The sequence below is a fragment of the Terrapene carolina genome, unplaced genomic scaffold, assembly GCF_002925995.2.
Source record: "Terrapene carolina triunguis isolate 2854851 unplaced genomic scaffold, T_m_triunguis-2.0 Scaffold238, whole genome shotgun sequence".
Lineage (NCBI taxonomy): Eukaryota > Metazoa > Chordata > Testudines > Emydidae > Terrapene > Terrapene triunguis.
The window spans coordinates 16,320,127-16,343,935 of NW_020664589.1; the positions used below are offsets into that span (position 1 = coordinate 16,320,127).

General features: G+C 39.2%; 1 protein-coding gene across 3 annotated transcripts in view; it reads left to right on the forward strand.

Annotated features, from left to right (window-relative positions):
* The window catches only part of NEK6 (NIMA related kinase 6), a 104,476-nt gene that overhangs the window by 39,721 nt on the left and 40,946 nt on the right, over positions 1-23,809 (forward strand). For 2 of the 3 annotated variants that reach the window (XM_024214506.2, XM_024214507.2), the window contains 3 exons: positions 1,234-1,355; positions 14,277-14,420; positions 16,009-16,071. In XM_024214506.2, coding sequence (XP_024070274.1) covers positions 1,263-1,355; positions 14,277-14,420; positions 16,009-16,071 — 300 coding nt within the window. In that variant the 5' untranslated portion in view covers positions 1,234-1,262. The remainder of the gene's footprint in view (positions 1-1,233; positions 1,356-14,276; positions 14,421-16,008; positions 16,072-23,809) is intronic. The other variant, XM_024214508.2, reaches the window with a different exon arrangement.

Consider the following 23,809-nt stretch of genomic DNA (forward strand, 5'->3'; position numbering starts at 1 on the left):
TCATTACCTGTTAGGTTCACTCCCTCTGGGGCACCTGGTATTGGCCACTGTCGGTAGACAAGAAACTGGTCTAGATGACCTTTGGTCTGACCCAGTACGGCTGTTCTTATGTTCTTATGCTTTGGAAGAGGAACTGTCTGGTCAGGAAATGGGAGGTACGGCTCAGAAAAACACCTGGGGTCCATTATTGCATCACTCTACATCTGCTAACCCTTGTTAAGGGCATCTGGAGGTTTGTACAGGCCACCATCAGGGTTATGCATACCTCCAGAAAGAAAGAGAATTAAAAGCGCTTTAGATGGGGGATTTCACTTTTTTGTTTTATATAGATTCCACTGAGTAGATATGAGTGGGATGGAGGACACCACCAAACCTATGCAGGCTCTGAATGTTGAAAGATATCAAAATACAGGCTCATTGGAGAACATTATTGGCTCACAATCAGTTTAATTCTGTATTTTTAAATTGGCAAAAGTGCATGATTTGTTTGCAATTGATATGCCATCTGATTTAAAGAGTTACTAGAGATGAGAGACCTATCGGATCTGTAATTCCTCCCAGTGCAAGATAGTGTGCCAGGAAGAACAGTTAAATATGATATGAAATACTTTCTTGAAGAAGGAGTTTTCTTTTACTTGCTCTTATTAATTTTTTTTAGTTCCATTCTTTTATCAGTGAAAAAAGTGCTAACCTTTCTTATATTATTCTTTCCTGTATATATAATTACATTTAGGCCATGTAGCTTTATTGGTGGCAGTGCCAGCTATTGCTGCAAAATTAATTTATATTTGAACTGGTGAAAGCAAGCTCTTTTATGGGTAACATAAAGATAGAACATACAAACATTAGCTGTTTTTGATATTCTGCTCAGTGTGAAAGCTTTCATGGAAATCAATGATGGTTATGATATCATGAGGCTTCCTCCCTTGCTGTTGTCTGTGGAGACTCAGAATGTGCTTGACCCACTGTTTTCTGCATACACAAGCTGGAAGGACTCTATGAGTAGTGTATTTGTGACATGCTTAGACTCTGGAGGCTGTGGTGGAAGATGAAGGATTCTTGCTTCAAGAGTTCTGTGCATTGGAACATCCACTGGAGTGAAGGAGAGGAAAAGACTATCCTCTCTTTCTCTGTTTATGCACATACCCAGACAGACTCATATTGCAAATTCTTTCCACTTTCAATGTGTTGGATTGGTAACAGTGACATGGCTTTCTTTTTTTATTTCAACAGAATTCTAGGGCAAAGATTGGCATGTTACCATGGAAGGACAGCATAACCATCCACATCATCTAGGGGACCAGAACAACCCTCTCTGCAAAGTGCCAGGGCAGGAATATCAGCATGATCCTCAAGTAAGCACATTTGTCTCTTTAATCCCCCTTTTTTCTCCTTAAAGACCCCATGGAGTCCTTTTTTATAACTGTTTTTAAATGTTAAGATTAGTATAGTCTTTAAGGTATATACATTTTTGGGCCAAACAGCTTGACAGTGTTGCTTCAAACCCATTTTTGATGATCAAAGGAGGAATGGGAAACATTTTCAATGGTACCTATAGCAAGTGTTTTGAAATTGGCTTATAAAAAGCTTATAGTGGTAGAATGCTGACTTTCTGTGCTGCTGCGATTCTTTAAAGGGAGGCCAAAGAAAAGAAGCTGTTTGAATTTTAATGATAAATGTAGTCTTTATTTATCTACTGGAATATTTTAATAGTGAATATTTTAGTGATAATTACCAAATACAAGAAACAGGTCAGTCCAGATGAAATTGTATGCTCTCTTTCTATCTTCTGAGTCTCTGGGAGCATCGTTCCTTGATATTTTTTGTCTTCACAAACATGTTTCCCTGTATGATACTCTCCCTCTTGTAACTAACAGTCCACAAAAGGGGTAGGGGATAAAGATATCATTAGGTCTTATTTCCAGACTAACTGCAGATTTTCAGTTTAACCAAGAGATTATTTTTGTTGGTATGGCTTGGGGCTACCTCCCTCCTTGGAGGGTGTTTAAGGCTGCAGATATTATCAGAACAGTTAATTTTTACCTGCACAGTACCTAGTGCACTTAACAAAAAGCCTTAAAGGTAGAGAAGAGTGCTGGAAGTCTTGCTGGGAAGTTCGGGTGTTAATTTGCCACTTTAAGTATTGGATCCAGTGGTGTTTTGAGGTTCCTTGGACAGGAATAATTCATTAGGAAAGCTGTAGCAAAACATAGATACAAGATTCCAAAAACAATGAATATATTTTGTGTAGCGCTGCTTTGAAAATACATTGTATGGAGCACAGCCCCTTCTCCTAATGCAGCAATTTGTCATATTAAGTCATTTAATAATAATTGAATCCCCTTGATTAATCTCCTAGAATTAGCCAGTTGCATTTTGAGCAATTAGGGTTAATTACTGCCTCATTTGGCAGGGTAGAGCCCCTGTAATTATTTCATGAACAAGATTAGGAAGTGTTCTTAAGCAGCAGCTACATTCATGGCATCGTGGAGCACATGTTAGAATTTGTAATGACATAGTTAAGTGTAATTAGTAGGTAATACTCTATGTTCTGCCGTTACCCTGATGCTGAGCAACCTCATTTTGCTGAATGGTCATTGTTCAGTGAAGATTTCCCTCTCTTCTCTTAGTATCTAAATTATATCAGTGGAGGTGTCTGAGTATGTCAGCTGTTCTGAGGAAGATCCAGGTTGGAAATTGGGGGTGGGGAAAAGAGCTCTTGCATCTTTACTCCTTTTTAATAGCCTTGGTGCTGAATAAACCAGAGAAACAGTGTTACCGAGAAGGTGAAATGTTAGTTTTAAAACTTAGTTTATTGTAAAAAGAAACACAATATAGTAACTTCTGAAGCAAAGATTATCACAACTTCCTTGTGTGTCAAGATGATGATGGTTTGTTTATTGCAGTATATCTGGTTTTTCATTTGTCATAAATGTAATTAGAGAGCTTCTTAGTTTTGTGGTATCTCTTATGTGGAAGGATCCCAAACTACATAATTCTGCACCATGAAATGCAGCGATCCTTGTCTCTGAAGGTGTTAGTAATGCTAGCATGCTATGCTGTAGTTTAGGGTGGGAGGGAGGGAAATGTTGGTTAAACATCTTTTATGAAAAGTGTCACGCATGGGGCTTCAATGTTTCTGCAGAGCAGGCGGTGTGTTGGCTTTTAAAGTCTCAGCAAAAAAAGGTGGGGGGGCAGGGGAGAGTGAGAGAATAAACTAAATGGAATGGTTTCTTTTCTTCGGTCAAGGTTGTGCCCTCGTCTACAGACGGACCAGACCAGGAGTATACTCCTATCCCAAAGGCCTTTCCTAACAGTAGTTTTCACTCTTTGATTGAAAAATGCTTTTAGCACTTTTCATCTTACAATTTCAAACACTTTACAAAAGCGTATTATCTCCATTTTACAGGTGGCAAAGTGGAGGGAATGGCTGTCCTAATGTGGCATAACAAGTCAGTGGCAGAGCTGGAAATAGAATTCCAGGACCGTTGACTCCCCATCCCCTTCTCCAATTACTAGACAACACTTCCATAAAAAGACTATGTGCTTTTATGCAGTGCCCTTCTACAGCTAATGCTGCCACTAAAGTGCTTCTGCACAGGTGGGGAAGTGGTATTTGCTTTTCTTAATACTACGTGAGCTGCAAGTACCAGCATAGCTTTCCAGTTGTAGCCTGATCTTTGCTGCTGCCTGCCTCATGTATAGTTCACATTCTGGAGTATTTTTCTGTTTATATAAAAATTTGGGGCTGTAGTAGCTGTACTCTGGTAGCTTGATATTTATTTTTTTTATAAGTTGCATATACAATAAGAAGGTATATATAATTTCAACTTGAAGAGAGATAAATTGACTACATGTCACAATTTGTTTCAAACTTGCCCCAGAAGATTTGCAGTGCTAGTTTAGAACCATCCCTAGCTGCTCATCTGCAGTATTTATATTTAGTGTTTTAGTTAACCTTTTCCTTATGACTCACAATAGAACTTCCTACTTAGAAGTTTTCTAATTAGAGTAAGTGAATATATATAGAGAGAGGAACTTATAAAATCACAGCAAGGATATCAGCCCAGCATTGTTCCTATGAAGTTTGTAAAAAGAAACAGAATGCTTTCCTAGTAATGTTCCTGACGGCAAGCTGGCAATCAGTGAAATACCCAGTTTATTTGTTTGCTCTGGGTCGCAGAGGAGTAAAGATTATGTGAAGTATGCAAAATACAGTTCTAAAAATTTAGCTTTTTCATCATTTTTATTGACTGAAATTTGGTTTTATAAAAACAATAATGCAATCCAGTATCTATTCTCTGACCCTTATTTTTACAGTTCTCAGATACTAGGATTGCTCATAACTAATTTTGGTCACTACTGATTTAGATTGGATTCACTTAGTAGTGAAAGTCTCTGTCCCATTTATAATTCCCTGAGGCATCCAGCTTTTTATTCAGTTTCCCCTACTGAATATTGGCTTAGCCTACAAATTCAAAGTTAACATTTCTCTTTTCCTGTCGACTTTTTTCATTAGCCAGTACTAATTTTTCGCTGGTAGAGAAGATAACATTTCAAACTGGAGCCAAGTTGTTCATCAGACTTTGAATTGTAGCTAACAATTCAGATTCAGGATATCAGAGATTATCATACTGGTTTCTGAAGCTATGAAGTCCAAAAACTGAGAGCAAACAGTCATCAGCTGCAGTCATTACCACAATAGCTGTCTGATACTTGAACAATAATTCACATTTACAAGCCCAGTATTTTCCTGTTCTAGTTGGTGGAGCTTAGAAACCCTACATAAACCAATTTATTCTTCTAGTGTATTTTTGTAAATACACACCAGAAAAAGAATTTCAATCTCAAAATGAACAGACATTTTTTCAGCAAGATTTTATTTTATGGATATGGATGTACAGTTTGACAGATCATAAAGAGATTTGAATGATTGATGATGATAGTAAATCAGTCCTTTGAATACATATGCATTATACTGCATATGCTAAGGCTTCCCCATGTACCAACACAGATGTTTTTCAAAGGTGAAATTAGTTTATGGTAAATGTCATTCAGATGAAGCATGCACTTTAAAAGCATAGAAGCAGTTGCCTTAAAATTAATGATGCATTGCAAATATCAGAAAAAAGCTTACATCCAGCGTAAAGATAATTAAAATTCAGGTCAGAAGTCTATGACTTAGTCAGGCTAAATTTTTTAATGAGATTTCAGAAAATTAATTGGGCGAATGCTTTTTTGTTCTTTTATAAGAAATATTTAATTTCATGCTCCTACAGGGGAAAAATGTTTTTCTTGGTAACTAAAGATTGTAATGGCTAACTTTTTAACTATTTGTTAACCAATTTTTAAGAATCTTTAGGTAGGTCAGAAGTATTTTGAGTATTCTGTGGCCTGGTTGCCACTAGTTCAGACTTATGGCAAGTGCTGACTTCCTTTCATGCCAATCAGGCTGGAATAAAACAACTGAAATTATTATTTATTAACCTGAGCTTTTATTGTTTACACACCAGGCAATTATCACAGGATATTTCCATCCTGTAGCCACACCCAGACTCAAATCTCTCCATGCCTCTGAGAAGCAGTCATATAGCCACAACTCCATGTCATATTATTATTGTGCTGAGATTTTGCTGTCTAGTCTCGCATCCCACAGTGACCACATTGTCCTAGTCTCTGCCTGAAACTGCAGGTCAGCAGCAGCAGTGGCTGCTTCTCAGCCAGCTCTCAGAGCATTATGCAGTAGTTTTCAACAGTTAGTTTTTTAATAATAGTATGAATTTAATACTAGTAAAATGCATTGTCAGACTTTTTCAGACTCTGGAGAGACTATCTGCAGCACACTTCTCTCTCTCCCATGCCCCCAACACACTCTTCCTTCAAATTCTGAAGTAAAACCTTAGTCAGGTGCACATTTCAAAATTCTCCAAAAATTCTCCCCAAACCTTGTGGCTCTTTACTTCTGCTTGTTGATAGCTGCTGTCCTTCAGGAGAGGTTGAACCATTTTAATACTAGACGGAAGACATTTAGTGCTGGATGGAAGCACTGAAAGACATCTGCTGCACCTGTGCATTCTAGGATGTGAGTACACATGCATCTGCAGAAAGAGAACGTTATTTACCACTGGTGCCTTCCACTTTGGTATTTGTTGCTATGACTTCCCCATCTCTGCAGCAGTTTGTTTGTGAAGAAAGGCACTGAAGGCTTGATAAGGAATAAGATCCGTGTGTTGTACCCAATGGTTGGGAAATGTGACCATACAGAAAAAAGAACATATTTGTAAGAGCCCAGAGGCGTCTCTGTTCTATCTTGCACCCGGTCTCGTAGAGTAACTTAACCTAGCCGCTGACTATGAATGTATTAGAAAGTTGGCTTTTTCTTAGGAACTGAGGAGCCTTCTAAGTCTAGTTCTTTGTGTCAGTATAACAGAGCCTCCTTTGCTCTACTCCAAGCACTACTACAAAGGGGTAAATAGATAAATCTATAAGTAGGAATCCATCTACCATCACCCTGTCTGTCTGAACTGTTTTGCACTCTGACATGTATATAGGCTGAGATTCCTTAATAATTAAGGTTCATATCACTGCAGCTGATATAATTAGTCATCTTATTACATATGTCTCTGAGGAGTTTCTCTCTTAGGTTGTTTAGAATGTAAAACCTCATTAATTCTCCTATTTGGCAGGAAATCCCATTAACCACCACCATTTGGTGCTGAATGATCTGGTTAACTTCTCCTTTAAGCATGTGAGGAAGGTTGCTTTTTTCCGTACTGTTCTCCCCTGACTTTGAGATTTGTTGTTTTTGTGTCAGCGGTTACAGTTCACAAGGAATGCATGCTGCAGAGACGTTGCCCAATCTGATTCTTGGAATGATCTCTGTATTTCTCCTTAAAAATGAAGATCTGCTTTATTTGAATGAGGGTTATAGTTAAGCTTAATTTTTGTCTTGTTCTTTTACGGAACAGTAGAAAAAAATGCTACTTATTGTGTAGCTAAGGACAGAGCAGCCTTTGGCTCCAAATTATTTCTTCCCAGTTTAGATCCAGTCCTACAGCTGCTTTGGAATTAGTACTGTTCAGATTATTGAATTTCACACACACTCTGAACATTCAAAAAATGACTAAATACAAAGCTGCCCTGTCAACGTGTCTCAACCTCGCTCTGAAGGATCCACTGCTAGGTCTGTGTCATATTCCTTCAAACCCTGGCACCTGCACTCAGACTGCAGCACTCTTGGAAATGTGGAAGGCCCCCTAGGTAGGATATGTATGTTTGATGGTGGTGGAAGGGTCAACTGAACTTATCTTTTAGTTTTACAGAATTGTACATTTGCAAATCTATCCACTTGTAATCCATGACTTGTACGTCTGCAGTTCTATCTATTCTTTGACAGCTTGCTGAACAGTATTGTTGGGGATTGAACTGAAAAGGACCTAGGAAAACATAGTTCCTCTTAAATAATGAAATTAGTGAAATATATTTGTATAAGCATCAGAATAGGAGAGACATTTTCCTAGTTAGATATTTACCAGCCAAGTCAAGTGTGTTCCTGTCCTTTGTATCAATAGTCAGAAGAATTACAGACACTGACAGAAGTCACCTTTAGCATTAGATATAAGAACAAATAGGAAGTAGTTAATTTTTAAATAGGCACAGGGAAAAATACACTATGCTAATCAATGGGGAGTTCCTTGGTATGGTTTGATCTGACCTGAGCATGCTCTTTGGTTCATGCTGTAATCTAACATCCTCTCCTATTTTATATGAAAACTCTGTTACTTTAATTAGGTCTGATAGGTTGTGATAGCAAATGCAAATCTAGGTCATTGCATATGTAAATGTGCAGCTGTAGTCTTGGAGGATGCCAGAACATATCAGCTGAGGTGTCCAGTCATCACCCAGTGTTAACTCCAGCATGGCAAGCAGACTTTCTCTGCTAGCCATATTAAAAGTGGTTTGGGGGGGTGGGGGAGAAGGAAGAGAGAGAGAGAAACACCGCCCCTACTCCTGTCGCTCTATTAGCATTATTTATTTTTCAAGTTAAGGAGTTGCTAGATATATTTCTTGGCATACACTTAAACCAAGAGTGTTTTATATATAAATTAATATTTTAAATGCATATTTAGGGCGTGATAATTTATTAAAAGCAAATGGCTACTATTCATGTTAAACGTGGATCTCTTTCTTGCATTCAGGTGTCCATCATGTACTCCTGGGGGAATTTTGCACCACTGTGCATGCGCAGAATTCATATCCCCCGCAGATTTCTTAGCTTCCTCACGGAAAAATGACTTTTTGACAGGGAAGCAAAGGGAAGCTGCAAGAGCAGTCATGCACCACTCTTTAGCTGTGCAGGTACATCGTTTCAGGCACCCGGAGCAGTTGGCGGCGAGGTAAATCACCGCAGGGCTGGGGACACCCCAGCCAGTGGCTCCTACCCTGAGCTGGGATCAGCTGCTAGTCCCAGCCAGGCTGGAGACAGGAGAGGACGAGACTTCCTGTTCCCCTAGTGGCAGTGGCTGGGGCTGTGTCAGACCCACCCCCGGAAACCTCCACCAGCTGCAGGAAGCTCAGCAGGTGGAGGGGGCACTGTACGGGCAGCTGCTCCCTCATCCACCCAACCCCTGTGCCTCCGGGCCTCCCATACCCAGACACCCCCACCAAACCTCACCTTGTACACCCAGAACCCACCCAGAACCCTCCATACCCGAACCCCACCCCATTCAATTTCAACCCCTGTATCTGGAGCCCCCTGCACTCAGACTCCCTGCCTCCAGACCACCCTCCAGTGAGCTCCTTGCACTCAAACCCCCACCCTGATGAGCCGCACCCGCTGCACCACCCTGAGCCCCCACATCCAGACCCCCACACCACTGATCCCCAATTAGCAGCACCCAGACCCCCACCTTGATGAGCCCCACTCCCCCAGCACCCAGACCCCCTTGCCGAGACCCTCACACGCCTCCACTGAGCCCCAGCCACTTTCACCTGGAAGCCCCTGCAGAGTCCCATTGCCCCTGCACCTGGGAACCCCCCCCCAAGCCTCTGTGCATCCAGATCTCCCCGCACCTAGACCCCCACACTGAGCTGCCTGCACCCACATTGTCCCACACAGAATCCTCTCACCCCACACCTGGATTCCCCCACAATGAGCTCCTCCACACTTGGATCCTGCCTGGTTGAGCCTGCCTTCCCCACACCTGGTGCAGAGAGGCAGGGCCCCAGGGTGTTTCCGGGACAGGCCCAGGCCTTGTGCTGTGTCAGGGTTGGGTTCAGCCTCACCGCTGAGTCTGTGTCCCCTGGGTGGGGAGGCTGTAGGATGATCTCCCACCTTTGTGCAGCCAGTGGCCTGTGCTCCCCACTGCCATGCTGGAGTCTCTGCATTTATTTATTGACAAATAAAGCTTGCAGAATTTTAAAATATTATGTGCAGAATTTTTAATTTTTTGGCAGAGAATGCCCTCAGGAGTAATCATGTATATGGCTAGGCATTGGCATGTGTGATGATTTAAAAGTTAGTGGGACACAAATTTGGTTTTGATCACAATTTCATAGTCTATGTAAACTTCAAACAGTGGGTTTGTGCAAACATAGCCCAATGCCTTGTGAGGACTGTATGTCCTATGGTAAGTTTAAATAATTGGTTGGAAATGCTGCCATTTGTTGCCTTAGTAGCGTGAAACCAAAATAGCAGATCAGCAGGCATGTTTCTAGCTGTACTTGATACCATTGTTGACATAAGCAAAGGCCATATTTTTTTACTAGGCTTGTATCTGTGGTAGGCACATATTGCCACGAAACTACAGCAATTCCTTCTGGTCATTCTGGTGCTCTGAAATACAGACCCCGTAATTATAAAAGTTCCTGCACAAACATCCAGTTCTTACTCAAGAGGTGCTCTGTCTGAGGAGGCACTTATTTACAATTGCAGCTTTTGAATGTTTCTTTAAATAAGCACTTTCTTGAGTGTTTAGACAGTGAGACACCTTTAGATTAGTCTTGTTCCTATTCAGTTAGTACAATGATTTGACTGTAACAAAGGATAGTAGAATGAATCCACCTTCATTGGAGTGCGTTTGTGTAGGGACAGAACAGGAGGGAAGCTTCCATAGTTAGATATTTACCAACCAAGTGATGCAAATATTTGTGGCCAAATCGGTGTATTCTCTTCTTCTTCTGAGTTAACCAGTGAAGAAAAATGGATCTACTCAGAATCTGATTGAAACTCTATGGCAGGGGCGGGCAAACTTTTTGGCCTGAGGGCTGCATCAGGTTTCGTAAATTGCATGGAGGGCCGGTTAAGGGAGGGGGTCGTGGCCCGGCTCCCACCTCCTATCTGGTCCCCCTCCTCCCCCGGGACACTTGCCCCATCCACACCCCCCCGCTCCCTGTCCCCTGACTGCCCCCGGACTCCCACTGCCCCATTGAACCCCTCCTCTCATTCCTGACGCCGCTCCCGCCCCGGGACCCCAGCCCCATCCAACCACCCCTTCTCCCTGTCCCCTGACTGCCCCCGGAACCCCTGCCCCTGACTGCCCCCTGCCGCCCCATCTAACCCCCCTCCTTCCTGACTGCCCTCTGGGATCCCTGCCCCCATTCAACCCCCTTTTTCCCCCCTGACCACCACCCCAAACTCCCCTGCCCTCTATCCAACCCCCCGGCCCCCTTACCGCGCCGCCACCACCACACAGCACAGAGACCGGGTCAGGGGAGGGGCTGGGGGCTAGCCTCCGGGGCCAGGAGCTCGGGGACCGGGCAGGACGGTCCCGCGGGTCAGATGTGGCCCACGTGCCATGGTTTGCCCACCCCTGCTCTATGGAGTAGAATTAGAATTCTCATACTATGATCCCATAGAAAATAAATTTAAAGAGTTGCCGTGGCTCTGGAATCTGAATGTTGGCTAGTATAGTTCACTCTATACAACCTCCCATTGCTCCTAATATTAGTAGAGATTTTTAGATTTATAATGAGTAACTGAAACAATACTTCATAGGATGCTGAAGCAGCTGTTGCATAAATATTGTGTTACATATCTGACAAACCTTAGGCCAAAACTCTCTTCTCCAAACAGTATCGGTGAAAGTTCTACTGCTCTACAAGTGTAGAATATGCAGTGCAGCACTGTAGAGGAGAAACTTGCCCTGAATCATTGTTATAATTTTAATAGCAGTGCATTCTAACCTGTAAACATGATATGACACAGCAAAACTCTTGATAAGCCTGTTCATCTTATTGAATAAAACAAACATTTTGATCACAACCCACATGAGGAGTATGGTGGGAGAGCACACTGCGTTCCATAGAAGTACAAATTTTTGGGAAGGGAAAGAAATGAAGCCATAGAATATAAGGGTTAAAAGAAAACATACCCTGTAATTAGCTTCCGATTTCCACGTGACTGACCTTTTTTAACTAAATGCCAGTCGTTAATTAACCTAATTGTTTGTATAAATTATTGTACTTGAGTTAAAATTCTAATTGTGGTTCTTCAGCCCAGAGTAATAAAATCAGTTTCAGATAGTTTAGGTGTTCTGGGGGTGGAAAAATTCACCCTTGGCTTTGATGTTTCAAAAACAATTACTGTGAGTGTCACTTTATGGGAAGATGAGTGTTTTTGCTCTTTTAGGGCACTTAAACTGGGAAAGTTGATGAAGATGACCTGGAGTTAAATTCACAACCATGTGCCTACTTGCATTAGGAGACTTTGACTGAACCTTATAGTATTGTGATATTTTCATCTTGGCTGGAATTCATAACCACCCATATGTATATTTCACAAATGGTGTAGTCTTTTGAGAATTATCCTAGATTTTAATCCTCATTTAGCAATCCCTGGAACGACTGATGGGGAAGTAGTTTAGGTATGTATTAGAAGGTGTAGCAACAAAACATATTGCCAGCTACAAAGTGACATTGGGAAAAGGGGACAAAGGATGAAAGGACTGGATAGTCTTTTAATTGACAATTTATTATACAGAATTATATTTTGTATATCATAGTCTTTAATACAACCTGTCCTTTCATCTTCCCTACAGCTCCAGTGGAATAGCATTCCACTGTTGTTGTTCTGTATTTGTCAAGGTGATGGTAGTTCCTGAAAATGGTTTGACTTTGCTGTACAAACTGTAATGCTCAGCAATCTCTTAGCTCAGGTATCTCAAAAATTCCAGCTGAGGAACATGGAGTTTTTACAATGTTTTGTGTGAGGAATATATGATCTTGGTCACAAAGCCTCTGCCAGCAAGATATTTTCATTATTTTTGGTTATAGTTCAGAATTGGGCAAACAGCTATAAACCTGGAAGGTTTTGAAAAAAAAAATTTATTGTTAAGTTGTATATTTTAGTAACTTTTATTTCTGCTGATGTTGCAAAGAAGGAAGTGTAATCTGACTTGTCAACAAATATAAAGTCCAAAGAGATTCTATACTGCCATGAACATAGTGCTAGTGAGAGGTACTGGACTGATATGCATTATCCACAGAAGAGGTTAGGCCATGGCAATAGTAGGTAGGACTGACTTCTCAGTTTCCATATCCATATTTGAGATATGTGAGTATTATCATACCCATTTTACAGATGGATACATGAAGACAGAGGTTAACTGATTTAGTTAGTCACACAGTGAGTCAGTGGTATAAACTGGGAGTAGAACCCAAGCCCCGACTCTCTGCTTCCTCCTCCTAATTGCCTTCTTCAGTTATTCCACATAGGGCAGACAAATCCAGCTTCCATCTTGACCAGATTTGAGTTAATGTGTTTGTGCTGCCTAATCTTGATCCCTTGTGACCATTGCATCTAGGAATGGGTAGACACTTCCAATTATAAAAGGATTGTCATTTCATACTACTTTTAATTTTCCTTTATTTTCAAATGTATCAAAATGTACAGTTTCCATATCCTGTTCAATCCTGGGCACCTTTGCTGGGATTGTCAACTAGGGCCTCAATTGTAAATAATTTATATTTAAAGAATGAAAGTTTACAAAGGATTGATTTACAAACTGGTCTAATTTTTTTTTTTATTTTGTTATAACAACTCAAAAATGGCTTAAGATATTGAAGCTTAAAAATACTGTACTTGGCATGCACAGCAACTTTTAGTCATTAATTTAGTTCTTAAACATTGGTTAGCGCTCATGTTAATTATGGAAGAGACCAGAATGGCTCTAGGGAGTAGTTCCTGGTCTGTGGCGTACATAATGCTTGTTATACTGTGTATACCTGCCTAACCACATATTTACCTGAGACTGCTCAAAAGTAGGCTTCAATCTGTCCCTGGTGAAAATAATATGCAAAGTTGATTTGAGGGCAAGTAACTGGGGAGACAGCAGTTTGGGCCTAATTAGTTATTTACACAGGAGACCAGCACTCTCTTTATTTCCTTTTTTCCTTATTTTAACAAACTAAACTAGATGCACTAGTAACATCAGTGGAATTAGACTGAAAATGAATATATTGACAGATAAATGTGTCCCTAGATCAATCGGCCTAGGTTCAGTTCTTTGCACATCAGAAATAAGACCAAAAGTATTCACATGTTTACAGTTTTAAACTTGCTTCTTTCTGTGCAATTGTTCTGTAATCATTAGGGTTAACTAATGTGCTCAGATTTATGTTTGGGTTTTCTATGGGTAATATTTTTAAATGGGTAATACACAGAAATGCATAAGAAGTGAAAATGTTTGCCAGTGTTATGGAATGCAAATTTTGTTGCTGCAGTTACTACGGAAGAATTGAAATTCTTGCATCCTCAAATGAAGTATTAGATAAGTTGACCGTTTTTATTTAATTTGACCTGAAAGTGTATGTTGCTTATACCTATTGGCCTTTAAAACAATCTTGTCAACTATTTGGGGGATCTGTTTGTTTTAATATGTAGTCGATCCATTTGATTCCACGAACAGTTTATTTTTGTAAACAGATACATTTTGTGGGACTTCATGGATCTATGCTGGGTTTTTTTTTAATGGCACTGAATATTCACTGTTCAGTACTCTGGTGCAAGGTGGTTTGACCTGTAAGTGGCCTGAAGCAGAAAGGGGAAGTTGTGATTGAAGAGAGAAATGCAGCCCATTTCCATAAAGCAGAGGGTTTTTTGGCCTTCTGGCTTTTCATGCTCCCCTGTAGATTGCTTAGGTGCAATACTTACTGTGATTATCAAGTCATTGAAGGAGCTGTCTGTGAGTGAGAAAAGGAGAGGGATGGAGAAATACCAGCTCATGTTTTTGTCAGTTTGTCTAGTTCAATGGCTGTTTTTATTTCTTTTGAATAAGCAGAGGCATTTGACGTCATATCCATATCGCTGCACCTTGGCAGATTTTCAGATAGAGAAAAAGATTGGCCGTGGGCAATTCAGTGAAGTCTACAAAGCAACTTGCCTTCTGGACAGAAAAACCGTGGCGTTAAAGAAAGTTCAGGTGAGTGTTTAAAATTGTAGCTTATTGTATTGCAGGTAAAAGGAAGATTTCTGAGATGTCTGCTTACTTTGCACAGATGTTACAGGTGAAGTGTTTGCTTCCCCTTGAGAATTCTCTCACCGGTGGAAATAAACCGAGGAGCAGAAAGCTGTTTTGGAAGTCCTTTTGTCCTTAATTGCTGTCATAAACATTAGTTATTTTTAGCTCCCATATAGAGCAACACCTTTGAAAGGTTTGAAAGGTTTGAAAGGTTCAGTTTCATAAACACTAATTAAGAAGGATAAGGCCTATTTGAGGTATGTGAATACTATCATACCCATTTTACAGATGGATACATGAAGACAGAGGTTAACTGATCTAGTTAGTCACACAGTGAGTCAGTGGTATAAACTGGGAATAGAACCCAAGCCCTGACTCTCTGCTTCCTCCTCCTAATTGCCTTCTTCAGTTATTCCACATAGGGCGGACAAATCCAGCTTCCATCTTGACCAGATTTGAGTTAATGTGTTTGTGCTGCCTAATCTTGATCCCTTGTGACCATTGCATCTAGGAATGGCTAGACACTTCCAGTATCACCAGTGTAAAAAGGATTGTCATTTCATACTACTTTTAATTTTCCTTTATTTTTTTATTAGAATATGGCCATTTCGTTTTTGATTGATAATATGTATAAAAACAAAGGTTTTAATGGGCATAGCCATAAAATTAAGGATCTGGCATCTTGACATGGACTATCATATGAGAATATTGAGTGTGATGAAAGGCTGGATGACTGATAAGAGACAGATGGTTGAGGACATAAAGTTAGAGATGGAAACGATGGCTCACTGCTCTTCTCATCTGAGTCATTAGTATCTAGAAGTAGAGGAGCAGCTGACATTATGAACAAAGATATTCAGTGGCCAGACTTTCATTGGTGGAACACAATTAAATAAAAAGAAATTAGTTTTCTTTCTACTATAATTAGTTATATTATTTAAAACAAAATTCTGAAGATGCGGCACACAAATATATTACAAACTTGGATTAAAATACCATACAGTGTTCAGAACAGTGTTTTTCTTGAAGAAATTTGCCTTTAATCCTTCAACGTATCTTTTAAATTCCTATTACCAGTGACTTGCTCTCTGCTTATTAGAGAATGAATATTAACGCTAATTACTCTTAATTAATGGATGGGAATCTCTGAGAGGAAGAACAATTCTGAATTGTTTAAAGAGAGAATAGAAATATATATATATAAAATATTTCACGCACAATGTGAAAACGGTGTTAAATTAAGTAACTGTTTTTTTTAAGGTCACAAAATAGGCAAAACATCTACAAACTAAAATCTCATTTCCCCCACCATTTAGCATGTTGCCAAAAGGTGCTAATGTTAATTTTGCTGCTTCCTAGTTTGTAGTGGTTTTAAAACAAAGAATATGTCAACCAGATGCAAGTCTGGTGACTGCAATAGGGCCCTTACTTTCATTAAGTTAAGGAAGGGAAAGAAAACCAATGCTGGTTTAAAATGAGTAGAGCTTATCTGCTTTCTTGCCTCATTATTATTATTTATTTAATATTTCACTTTTGTCTTGTGTTGAAGATATTTGAAATGATGGATGCCAAGGCCAGACAGGATTGTATTAAAGAAATTGACCTTTTGAAGGTAAGAATTTCTACAGTGGCTTATTTTTACTTTTTCATGTTTGAGAATATTTTGTTTTATGTCCGTGCAGGCAGATTACTATTTGTGTTGGGTGGCAAATCAAGTAAGATGACATATATTTACAATTCCTGTCTGGAACTTTGCAGTGGACCTCTCTTTGGTTGCAGGGTGTTTTATCTAACTAGTTTCCATAGCAGTTTTGTGCAATACATGCCTTTTCGCCCACCTCTTGGTTCTTTGTAGTTTTCTGCCCTTTAGAGCTCTAGGGTATCCATTCTGCTCCTTTTTGCCTTATGCACAAGTATCTCTTTTCTCCTCCACAGATCTTGCACACAGCATGGCAGGGGCATTGGCTGGGAAGTATTTTTTCTTAAAAGTGATTATGCATCACCTGCTGGCCAGGTTTTGGCCAGAGTGCATGTGCATTTCTATGTATTTGAGTCCACATGTCATGTGTGAACTGGGGTTATTTAAGTGCTGACGATGTATGGGTTGTTTCCACAGTACACGCATCCCTCTTTTTCTCTACAGTAATAGAGGACTGAACAAATTTAAATATGCCGCAGACACTGCATGCTATTTTGGCCCAAGGAGACAGGCTCTGCCAGTAGGTGATGAACAAAATAAAGTTTGCAAATTGGTGGCAGGAGAGTATCAGTGCAACTTGCCCCTCCTGGCACTCCCGACGTTGGGAAGTGGTTCATTAATCAGTTAGTTTACACTCAATAGACTTTGTATGTAACCTCTGGTAAGAAACACCCAGCTTCGGTTCCTGCAATTGGATCATACTGTTGTTGCTGTTCTTTCATGACAAGGATGAGTTTCATAGTTTGATTTGAGTTAATGTACAAGGGTCTACCTTTCCAAAGCACCTGCTGGCAGGGATGGATTACGGCTATTGGTGTGAGTTTGTGTATACACAAAGTGATGGCCAGAGGAGAACATCCCTCATTCGCTTCATGGTGGTAACAGCTGGAATTCATACAAGAGCTTATCCAACCGGAAGCCATCTTATTGCATCTCTCTTTACATATGCAAAATGGAATGTTAGTGTAGCAATCGGAATTAGCTCTTCCTCTGATGAATATCAGATATCATGATACTACTGTAGGTGAAAGTCTGGTCAGCCTGTGGCAGTTGTATGGTATGGACATATAGTTAGAATTATATCAAAGCTGTTTGTGTGCGCTTAGTCTACCTGCTAAAGAGTTTGTAATGAAAAAGAAAATAATGCCAAACTTACTATTCACCAAGAGAATTTTGGATCCTGGCAATTCAGATGTGGAATCTTACAGAAAGATTATTTAGTTGTGGGGCACTGTCATATGTTTGCACTGGACTTATTCAGGACAGTATGTGCAAATTTATCAGAATCAAAGGTGAGTGAAAATAAAATATCCAAGATGACAAGGGCTCATAGACAGTCAATTATCATCCTAACCATATGAGATGACCAGAGGCAACTCCAAATCTTCCTGTGTAAAGCTCACCAAGGAGCCAGATGTCAAGCTGTGAATACTGTACTGTCTGGGTTGTGAAAAGAGCAGTAAGAGATGGTATGATATGGTGGGATAATTAGCACTTCCCCATCTACTGTATTGCTTTTAAAATATATAATTAATTAAATATATATTTCTACATATAATTTCCTCCATTCTTAGCTCTTTGACTCTTCTTGTTCTCCCAAGTATCTCTTGCTATACATAGCGTCAACTGGCAGAACTGAGGGCCTGTTCCAAATCCCTTTGAGGTCAATGGGAGTTGGATCAGGCTGTAACTCAGCCAGCATGTTTAAGTTGGGCAGCTTTACAGGTTCAAGATCAAGCAAGTCATGGTGTGTCCTGAAAAACGGGACAGCTATCTTCCAAATAGCAGCAAATGTGCCACTTTTGTAAATCATAGGCCACAGTGACTTAGTTTATGATCCTTCTTCCATAGCTGGAACTTCATCCCAGTAGTAGATTGGCTCCGGTTATACAAGTAGACTAGATTCATTACTAGTTCGTATTTTGTTTTTTTAAATTGAATTGATTTATTTGAAAATATTACCAACTCATATTCCACAGATGCATACATTACCCAAGATACATATTTTTATGAAGAAAAAGCTATTTTAGCTTGGAATCCATAGTAACTTATGCTAACATGTCACTTATCTTTATGCAAAACTTTAACTGCGTCATTTTTCCAGGTTTTTATTTTTTTTAGGATAATGTTAAATTTTACCTTAAGTATTTCTGAAGTTTTAGTAATCCTGCCAGGATAAATTAATATGTGTCTTTACTCACTCTAAGCCAGCTAGGAATGAGATTTTTCTGATGAAAATCAGAGAGTTGAAATCTCTGTTGTAGAGGGGTTGCCCACTCACTTAAGCCCAAAATGTAGCAGTTGATTTTAAAAAAAAATGTTTACTCAAAAAATAAATAAAATCTGTACCACTTTGAGGTTGGAAATTAATCTAGTCCAATTGATATTTTGTATCTGAATTGACTTTTCTGTCCATTTTACATTGAAACTTGTAGGAACAATGGGTAGGTATACCCTGCTTATGTGCAAATGTACTAATAGGGCTCAGTGAATGTATTTTTGAAAAGTATTATAAGTATTTCAAATTAAACCAATTTTTTTTCTTTAACATCAACCATTCTCCTTCAATGTTTGCAACTCAAGCATTTCAGCATTGTACTTGTGTATGAGAAACAGGAAGTGAAACTGACTAGAAAAAAGTGAAGGTGGATCTTTGATGATCACTCTCCTATCTGAATGAAATGCAGAACATACACAAATTGCATAAGTGGTGACAAATAAGAAACTTAAAATTTTTTCATTTTAAAAATCACAGCCTTAGTAATGCAGGGAATTTCTTTTTAAATTATTTTTTCCTTTTCCTTTTCAGGAGATGCTGTAGCCTCCCAAGGTTTTTGCATTTTGATCCTTATTTATTGCCCTATGACAACATACTTTGAGTTGTGTTTTTTAGTTATTTGCTACATAAAACGACTGTGAATTGGGGAGCTTTAAGCATTACTGTCATAAGTCTCTATCCTGTCTTGACAATATAAATTCCTGGTTGAAAAATGCAGTAAAGAATAATCGTGCTGTGCTATGAACAACCGTTGCTGGTTGAACACTTACATAGCCCCATCAAATAAGCTGGAGCTCAAAGTATGGTTTAAAAAGTCAGTTTGATAAATCATATTGTATTGCAAATGCACAAGGGATATATTAGTTGATACTGCCGATAGGGCACTTCTTTCAAATGTATATTAGTTTTCAAATGAAAGATCAAACAAAATATGACGGATTTTACCCACGATGTATATAAGTCAGCTTCTGAGAAACTGAACAAATCACAACTAAGAGTAATCAAAGTTCTAAATGTCAACTTGAGAAGCAGTTTTTAATGACATTGTACAGGTCAGCATTTTTTGATAATTTGATGCAGAGGCAAGTTATATTCCCAAAAGGCTGTGAGGCAGAGTTGTTCAAGGTTTTGTTTAGAGACTAGGGAGGATTTTAAGAGGCCAGCTTCAGTACGTCTGTCAGTGTCAGCAACTGGAATGCATCTCACTCAGTGCTGTAAAGCTAATAACTTGTCAAATCAATATTTGCAACTCATCTCTTGTTAATTGATAGCTCCCATGCTGGCTGTTCTTACAGCTACGTATAAATAACTGAAGGCCATTTTACAGAGTCACAGAGGTGGTTCTTAGAAAAAGTAGTATTTCACATTTCAAAACTTGACATTGGTGTATTGTGCTTTGCAGTACAATTTGAGGACGGTGTAGTGGATGTTTCTACACGTAAGGCATTAGGCAGAGCGAGTCCATGTTCTGAGAGAGGAGTAAGGTTTTAACAGCGTGACTCCAGTTTGTGTTGCAGAAGACATGTGATCTCCCTTGGCATGGCATGAAGAATTTCCCTGGAATTTTTTCTTTTAAACTTTTTTCCATTTTTAACAAAAACTGTCCATAATTGTTTTTATTAGATTAGTGTGCAATACATTTCAACAAAGTCAATACTATTTTTTAAATGAGTAACTTAACACACAATATCCATGTGAACACCCCAGCTCCCAATATAACAATATTATGTAAAAATGAATACATTCTGTCCTTTAACTATTATATTAGTTTTGAGAACGGCAATTGTTCCTTTTATCTTAAATAAAAAGTTTAAAGTGTCTAAGGGTAATGGATTCAGCAAACTACTTAAACATGTGCTAAGTCCAATTCAAGTCAGTGTACTACTAGGGGGTTTACTGATATATAATAAATGTCTAACTGTATGTTTTATCTGGAGCTTAGCCAAGTAATCAGTTTGGATACTTATATTTGTGAATTTTGTCCCATGATATCTACTGTTGTATGCTAAGTTACCGCCTCACTCCAAAGTCTAGAATAATTTCTGTGTAAACTGCAAATTAAAACAATTTACCCAATTTTTTAATCTACCAAGTTAGACTCCATACATTTTTTGTTGTTGAAGGAACTGGACAGGCTTGCTGTAGTGAATCTGTGTCAAAATGATGCTTTGCCTCTGCTTTCTTTTGATCCAAAATTCCTGTATGGCTACAGAAATAAATGTTGTTTTGTGCTTAGTAGATTAATTGGAAAAACTTGTGCATTTGGGAGGTAATAAAAACTTCACTGGAACTGCAAAAAATAGAATACCCCATTAAAAACCAGCCTAGTAAAAAGAGAGGGGTAAAACAGCTCAGTAATATGGCTGTAATCAGCAGCAGGGAGCCAACATGCTCGCTCATTTGGAGATGACTTGCTCTTCTGCATGCCTCTTGCTGACAGCATTGCTGTGCATACACATCAGGCATTAACTGCCATCAAACTTTTAGGTTGCATTAAAGAAATGAGAAAATGTCAATAACCCGAGCTAGGGCATTTTGTGCTGTTTGTGCGTTTAAAGATTGGTGAGAATTAAGGTTATGCAGTTTCCTTCTGTCAAAAGATTAGAAATTTCCAGTAACCTCCCGCATCGCTTCCCTGCCACGTGCATGCACAAGCGTTGGGGGTACGGGGGGTGGAGAGGGGGGCAGGATCTCCGCTTCAGTCAAGTCTTTTATAAAACCAGTGTGACTTCACTGGATGTTCTGGGGTAGTGGGGTTCAGAGGTGTGGGGAATAAGGTGTCTTTTTTTTTTTTTTTTTTAAACAAATCCCTCTATACAATCTCCATATGTTGGTGGCTGGTCTGGTCTGATGTGCTGGGTGGTGGAGTAAGGAACTTTGCCGGTTAGCTCTATGGGAACAGCTTTAACGGACTCTAGAGGGATTGGTATTCAGCTCCTGCTGCTGGTAACAGAGGTGAAAAGGGGGAATCGTGGGAGACCCACCCACAAGGGTAGAAGTTAATCTCAACATAGATATATTTTTTAAAAAAAGTTTTAAGGTGTTAATCAAAAGACTAAGACATAGGTTGCTTGGAGAGAGTTCATGTGCCAAGCTTGCTGAGCCTTCAGACACTACTGGGAGGCAAGTTCACAGACAAGCCTGGCAGGTCCTGGGAAGCCTGCAGAGGATGCACCTGACACCAGTATTGGGTGGAGAGCAATGTCTGCAGGGAACATCTGAACCTCTTCGGCTGGAAGGGCAGTAGATCAGCACACCTGAAGGAAGACATTTTTTAAAATATTCAGTTGAAATGTCTTGACTGTTTTGATTTTTTTTTAAGTTCAGCCTTGTGGGAATATTCTTCTCTTGATGCCTACACATGAATCCCATTAACACTAATGTGAGTTAGTGTCCAGGCATTGCAAAGGAGAATCTATTGCCTAATGTGCATGCAGAGCAGAGTGATTAACATGGTGGGTTATAACAGTGTTTCTGTCGGCTCAGTAACCCGTGAAATAGACACACAGGAGTCACTACTGTCTGCTGGATGAAATGCCCATTTTTTATTTTTTAAATTTATTTTTATTGGACTTTAGGCTTACAAAATAGAGAAATGCAATTCAGAACGAGGCAAAGAGAGAGAGAGACAGAGTACAGAAATCAAGATACATACAGTATGTTCCAAGTAATTACAGTTGTCAGTTTTGTTAGGAGAATCAGACATTAAAATATTAAAACAGAAATTGTAATATCTTTTGTTTCTTAATTTAGTCCTGGGAATAATGCATAACAAGACCAGAAAACAAGAGAAAATATTATAGTATATATTAGTGTACAAATCCTCTCATGCTGCACTTTATAAAAACAAAAGCTATTTAAATAAGTGAAATCTGGATTAACAACTATAATATAATTGTTATATTATATTATATTATAATATTAAAAAAAAAAAAGCCAAAGCACTCAACTACACAGAATAGATGGTGCGCTTGTCTACTATAAGGTGGCAAATGATGGGAATACCCCTGAAATTCATCATTGTCCTGCCATAGAAATGGAATACAGGCAAGTGATATCTCTTCTTTCAAGACTTTAGGGAACAGTAGGTAGAATCATATAAATGTAGGTCTGGAAGGGACCTCTGGAAGTCATCTAGTCTAGCCCCCCATGCTAAGGCAGGATTAACTGCATTTAAAGAATAATTTCCAGTTGAAACTCAGCAGAATCAGTGTCTCAGGTAATATACACTTCCTCATGAATAATACTGCGCATGCAACAATATGGTGGCTTCCTTCTGCTGGGCCTGATGCATAGGGCTGGGGTCATGTGGAAACTAGATTTTGTTGTCTTTTGGAAGCAGTGTCACCTACTTCCTTTAGGATTAGACAGAAACGATAATGATGCTTCCTATATTTCCAGACGCATGCATTGGGATTCTGTATTCCTTTCATTGTAGATGGATGCATCTCATGTATCAGTTCTCAAAGTTTTTGGAGAAGTTTTCCCATAACTTAGGGTACAGTATCAAAATTGTTTGGAAAGCCTAGAATTCACACATTTCCAGTCCACACTTGGCTTTTCAGAGTTTGTAATCTTTCCTTCTATTAAAGAGCTACTTTTGACTAGGTATTTTGTTAGTTAGGAGCTTCTCCTGCAGAATTGTCTACATAATAATCTTCAGTGTCAGGTATGCAAGAATTTCAAACAGCCAGCTTTTCTGATACTGATTCCATCTTTGCATCCCAGAAGATGCAGATTTTTGTAAAACATGTAGGGCAAAAATGATTTCTGAAGGAGCCCACTTTCTCATGTGCTGTACTTTCTAAGGAACACAGTGGTGGCAGTGAACACATTAATGCTACAGTACAAGTGGTTCATGTAGTAGCTACATCTAGCCGCACATTTAACCCAAAATGATCTTGGTGGTAATTGGCATCACTCAAGTCAGTGGTAGTACTCACATGGATAAATGTGGGCACCTGCACAAGTGTTTGTAGGTTCGGCACCTTCTCTGTAGTGATCATAGCAAATCTTTAACTAATTGTGGCAAAATTAATATTTCACTAGGTTTATTCAATATCCTGTATAGGCAAAAAGGTCTGAAATGGGATCCAAGTTGCTCTTTTCGCCCTCCATGAGCTAAATAATAACTGTTTAAATCTGCAGTTGTTTTACTGTCTCTTCTGAAAAAGATCTGTACATTAAATTTTTTTTTAAATAGTTATTAAATAGAAAAGGCTCTGAGTAAATACAAACACAGTAAAAGCCTAAGGTTAAATTAAAAAAAAAAGGCAAGACTTAATTTTTTTTAATATTGATAGATAAAACTGGGATTAGATATATACTTTTAAAATGGCAAGGGTTACTAAAGAAGTATAAATGTAAAAATAA